This window comes from Glycine max, chromosome 1 (assembly GCF_000004515.6).
Source record: "Glycine max cultivar Williams 82 chromosome 1, Glycine_max_v4.0, whole genome shotgun sequence".
NCBI lineage: Eukaryota > Viridiplantae > Streptophyta > Magnoliopsida > Fabales > Fabaceae > Glycine > Glycine max.
This window is the reverse complement of record NC_016088.4, coordinates 31,950,103-31,955,348: the sequence shown is the minus strand read 5'-3', so window position 1 is coordinate 31,955,348 and position 5,246 is coordinate 31,950,103. Positions and strand designations below refer to the sequence as shown.

Here is a 5,246-nt window from a genome sequence, read left to right as displayed (position 1 = left end):
TTATTAAAATAAAAACATCCGAACATAAATTACTTAGTTTAAAATTAATTTTATTTAAAATTAATTTTGTGAGATTTCATCCTATTATAACATTAAGTGCATGTTTAAATTCACATTAAATAATCTAAAATCACATTAAAATATCAATTAACATAATTTTAGGTGAATATTTATATGTTTAGTCTTACAATGAAGAATTAATTGAGTTCAAAATTGATTAAAGCAACTTTAGCTGCTTTTTGTATTTAATAAAAAAAATTATTACTAACTAACTTTTAAAATAATAATATTAAAAACATAAATCCCTTCACTTTGAAATTAATATTAACCGAAATCAATTTAGATTAAAATTGTAGAAACGCTAGATTTTTGTTTGTTTTTTTTTTTTTTTATGCACACTATACATAGCAAAAGTGGTTCGCATAGGTGAACAGTGAACTTCAAAGTCAGCTTCCGATTCCGTGTGTTTTTCCAATATAGCTTTAAGAGAAAGCACCTCACTTTTAGTTCCTTTTCTAATGGAGGACTTGTTTACTATAGTTATTCATGTTGGTGCATTTGGAGTGATTCTGATTCCACAAACACGCACATGCCAAGAGCCTAGTACACAGCCCCTCTTTGGGGCAAAGGAGAATTGAACACCTTTTTTTTGCCTTAATCCACCATGCATGTCGAGGATTTATATTTTCAGTGTTAAAGTTGGTAGTGTCAAAACAGGAAACTGCCTTTAGCTGGTGGGAAAAATAAACTAGAGATCTAATAGTGCTAGTAAGTCAAAAACTTATTTACCAAAATAAATTAACTCAAAAACTTCAACGTAATAAATGAGTAAAAGTAAACACTCAAGTAATACTTTTAAAACCAATTAAATCCATCATTAAATCAGTAAAAACATTAATTTAAGTTTAATAGTTCAATAATAGTTAAACAGTAATTAAACTATGAACCAAATAAGGAAAAAAACATAAATAATAATAATAATAATAATAATAATAATAATAATAATAATAATAATAATAATAATAATAATGTCATAACTTTATATGTTCAAAAGGAGACTTAACCACCAACAAAGAGGTAGGGTGGCCAAGAATTTTGCAAGGGTATGCATTTTTCACATGGTTGAAAATGGGCCACCCATTCGAGCAGGTACATGATTCCGTTGTAAACAAGGACAGAAGATAAAATACCCCACTGTTCCCCAGCACGTTTTCTTTGTCCTTTTGCTTTGGCTCAATTTCACCACACAAAAATCAAAGCCTTCCCATCATAAATAGATCAGACAAACCAATACACATTATTGACAACTCAATCACAAGATTTATACTTCAAAAATATGCCCCCATTCTGTAGCAGATAAGCCAGATATACCACAAGAAGCAGCAGCACACACAAAACCAAACTAGAGATTAACCATAAATGAATAAAGAACATGATCTCACAATACTAGCAAAGCCATCAATGATAATAAATAACAACCTTAAGAAAATTCACTAAGTTCAGTTCAGATTTTATGATAATTCATAAACATGTATATACAATCTAAAAGATAATATTAACACAAAAATAATACACTTCGACTTCATCAGAGCTGCTGCTACCTATCTTTCCCCGCAGATTTGGAGAGATACCATCCCTGGTTCATTCAGCCTCCCAAATCAAATTACCTCAATAAATTTAAATTTACTCTAAGCTACCAAAAAGGACAAACCAAAATTACAAGAACACTATTTTACATAGACAGCTACAGCTACAGAACGAACTATCGTTGTTCATCGCCAACTTTGGACGAGAGTGCCGACAGAAGCTGCTCCTGCGTGTAAAACTTGTTTCCCATGTTCACCGTGGCTTGTTGGATCATTAAATCATTCACCACGGACACGCTTGCGTGATGCACTTCCAAGTCCAGGTCCTTCAATGCTGCCATCAACCTTGCTGCAGGGTGGTTCTTCTTGCTGCATTGGATTCTTATCATCGCATCCCAACCAATTATCTTCACCTCTATCTCCAAATCAGCGAGCTTGGTCGTTGTCTTCTTTGCTTCTTCGTTATTAGATGGAGGTAGTCCAGGTGGTGGTGGTGGAGGAGGAGGAGGGTTTTTGGTCGCGAGCTCAAGTTCCTTCTTGGCTGAATCCAATTGCTTCTCCAATTCCCCTTTCTCTGAATCCAGCCCGTTGAGCTTCAATTTCAGCTCATTTATGTACGATATGGCGTCACCTAACAACGATGCCTTGTCCATCTTGGATACATTTGGAACTACAGCTCGTAGAGCATAGAATCTTTGATTCAGCTTTTCTCTCCTTTGTCTCTCGGCTTCCACGTGATTCAGCGGCTCCTCTCTGCCGTTGGCCGGCTTTCGCCCCCTCTTCCGAGGCCGTTTCTCCGGCTCCATCACTCTGCTGTCTGCCTGTTTCACCATGGAAGCTTCCAGATCCGAGTGATCCGAATCACCACCACCGGCACCGGCACCACCACTACCAGATTTTATATTTGCAGCCGGCAGGGATGTGAAGGACAGCATCCCATCGTCAATGCTGCTCCGAGAAACGGGAGACCTCTTCTTGTTGTTCTCCTCAATTGCAACAACACCGGGAAAGAAACTCCCGTTGTAAGAGCTCTTCTTGCTCTCTCCAAAGCTCAGAATTTCACCAGATTCAGGCTTCAATGAATTCGAAAAGTTCAATTCCCTCGAGAAGAAACCCTGGCCATTAGATTTAGGTACATGAACAGCAGCAGCACTAGGGGTATCGGTTAAGGTACTGGAACCAGGGGTTTCGAACTGCAGAGTCTTGTTAACCGTTGAATTCGGCGGCGCAACGGTAGAGGAGTCTCTGATTTCAGGGTTGAGCCAGAGTGAGGAAGGGTCGTTCTCCCCCTGATCGGTGGTGGCAACGCAATTCAACGCCCAGGAACCAGTTTCAGGGTTGTTGTTGAAGTTGAACAAATCGCGCACCTTGTTCATCAGATCAGGGTTCTGGAAAATCACCTCCGTGGAGGCGAGCTCAACGACGCCATTTGCGGACGGTATGCAGACCAGAGTCTGGAGCCCGAACATCTGCCCCTGGTGGGCCCGTTCGCAGACCGACTCGGACAGCCGGTCCGGCCCGGCAACCCAGACCGGGCTCGAGTTAAAAAAAGCCTGACCCGGGAGGCCGCTTCCGTTGACGAAGGACTGAGTCATCGACACGAGGAAGAACCACTCGGTGTCGGTGACTTCTTCGTCGACGTCGTCAACGGAAGCGGAGGGGCCAGAGATTAAGGAATTGAGTTCGCGGAGGACTTTTTTGCGGTGGTCCTGCTCCGCGGACGACGTCGTTTTGGGGGTTTTGCCTTTGGCTTTGACTTTGTCCTCCTCACCCTTGTAATAACCGTCTCCCCAGCCGAGAAGGGAGGTGCCGGAGGAATAGTCGTAGGAAGACTGCCAGAAGATTGCGTAGGTCCAGCTCTCTCGGGCGCCTTCGATAAGTGTCTGGAGGCGCTGCTGGAGGGTCTCCTGGTTGAGGAGGGAGTGGGACTGAGGCGGCGGTGCTCGGGTGGTTTCCAGTCCAGGAGTGGTAGTAGAGGCGGCGGATTGCGGCGTGGGGAGCCAGAGGGAGGAGAGGTCGGAGGAGCTCATGAAGGCCTCCATGACGGAGGAGTTGTCGTCGGTCCACAGGTTCATCCGGTACTCGGTCATTCAGTGCACCAACAACGAGAATTTGGAATTGGATGAGAGTGAGAGTGAAGTGTGGGTTTGGTTTGTTTTGGCGGCGAAAGAGGGAGTGGAAAAGAGAGAGTGTGTGTATCTATCTGAGGAGAGAGATAAGGTTAGTGACTGAGTGAGTGGGGGTGGATTTGGGTTTGGTATTTATGTGGAGTGTATTTGGGTTTCATTTGAGTGAAAACTGTGAAAAGTGCGAGGTTTCCAGGAAAGGTACACGCCGATTAAATCGCTGAATGGGAGAGGCTGTAAAAAGATGCCTTCTATTCTTAACCTGAGCCAAGGAAACAGAGAAGTGGTGGCACATTGGGACACGTGGCAGTTTCTGATTGGATTCTCTGGAAAACTGTCTTCACTGGCGTGAGAACTGAGAAATAGCTGCATGCAGGTTGCTCATTATATATTTCATCTTTTAATAGTTTGACTATGTGAATGTTGGAAGGTGCTCTTATGTTTACAAGATACAGTAGATGTATTATAACTAGAAGAAATGAGATAGTTAACATTAATTTTTAAGAGGGTTGTAATCGAGTTAAGTTATTCATTAATGCCGGGATGGTGGTGAGCTTATGACTTTTAAATATAATTTTTAAAATTAAATGCGATAGGTAGAAAAGAATCATTAAATGATTTTTATTTTTATTTTAAAATAAATTTAATTCTTTTTTAACAATAAGAAAAAAAATCTTTTTGAATTTCTTTTTTGGTCTTAAAAGAAATTTTCATCACTGTTACCATTCTAACCATTCTAATACCACCATTCCATCACCATCACCTCCCTAATTGTCAACACCTCCATTATCACCACACTATTATCGTTACCATAGTTATTGTCACAACCTCAATGGTCGTTGTCGATATTATTCAACCTCCACCTTCGTCGTCACTCTCACTACCACCATCTACACCACCACTACTACTACCACCATATGAGGTAGTGTAAAATATTTGATTTTTTACATGTCATATGTTAATTACATGTTTTTATTTGTAGATTATCATATATTATTAAAATGATAATTAAATATAAATTGATAAAATTAAAATTTTATTTAACATTTTCATAAAAGCAAAAATAGTTGTGTTTGAAATAAACCACTAGGATCATCTCGGTGGTGAAGAGGATTTGGATATTTTTCATAAGATTTTAGATTCAAACCTCATCGCAATTGTACATAAAAAATTTAAACAAACCTAATCAAGTTCAAGTTTTTATTTAGTCTCATTTAAATAAATGAGTCAAACTTGAGGAATCAATTATTTTCACAAGCTAAACCAAAACTTTAAGTGCTCAACTCGATTTATGAAAGTGTGTTACTTTTTTAATAACCAAAGAAAAACTTTATTAAGGAACAAGCCCAAACACAAAATATGTTGCAAGATGGAACCATGAGAATTACAATGTTATGTCATATAATCACCAAATCCCTAAACAACCATATGGTTAGGGCTAACCAAAACTTTATCTCACTTCCATCTCCTAGCTACCAAACAATATTAGAATCAAACCACCCCTTTTCTTCATACACACCACACCTCCTCCACA

At 39.5% G+C, this 5,246-nt stretch overlaps 1 protein-coding gene across 1 annotated transcript; it reads right to left on the bottom strand.

Moving 5' to 3' along the window:
* Positions 1–1,489: 1,489 nt before the first annotated feature.
* Positions 1,490–4,211, bottom strand: LOC100790854 (transcription factor MYC2). Its single transcript, XM_003516746.5, has one exon. It carries the CDS (start codon positions 3,674–3,676, stop codon positions 1,763–1,765), a length of 1,914 nt encoding a protein of 637 aa, XP_003516794.1. The 5' UTR covers positions 3,677–4,211; the 3' UTR covers positions 1,490–1,762.
* Between the last annotated feature and the right edge of the window lie 1,035 nt (positions 4,212–5,246).

Coding starts and splice junctions, on each gene's coding strand:
- LOC100790854 (XM_003516746.5), bottom strand. CDS start 3,676: ATGACCGAGTACCGGATGAACCTGTGGACCGACGACAACTCCTCCGTC.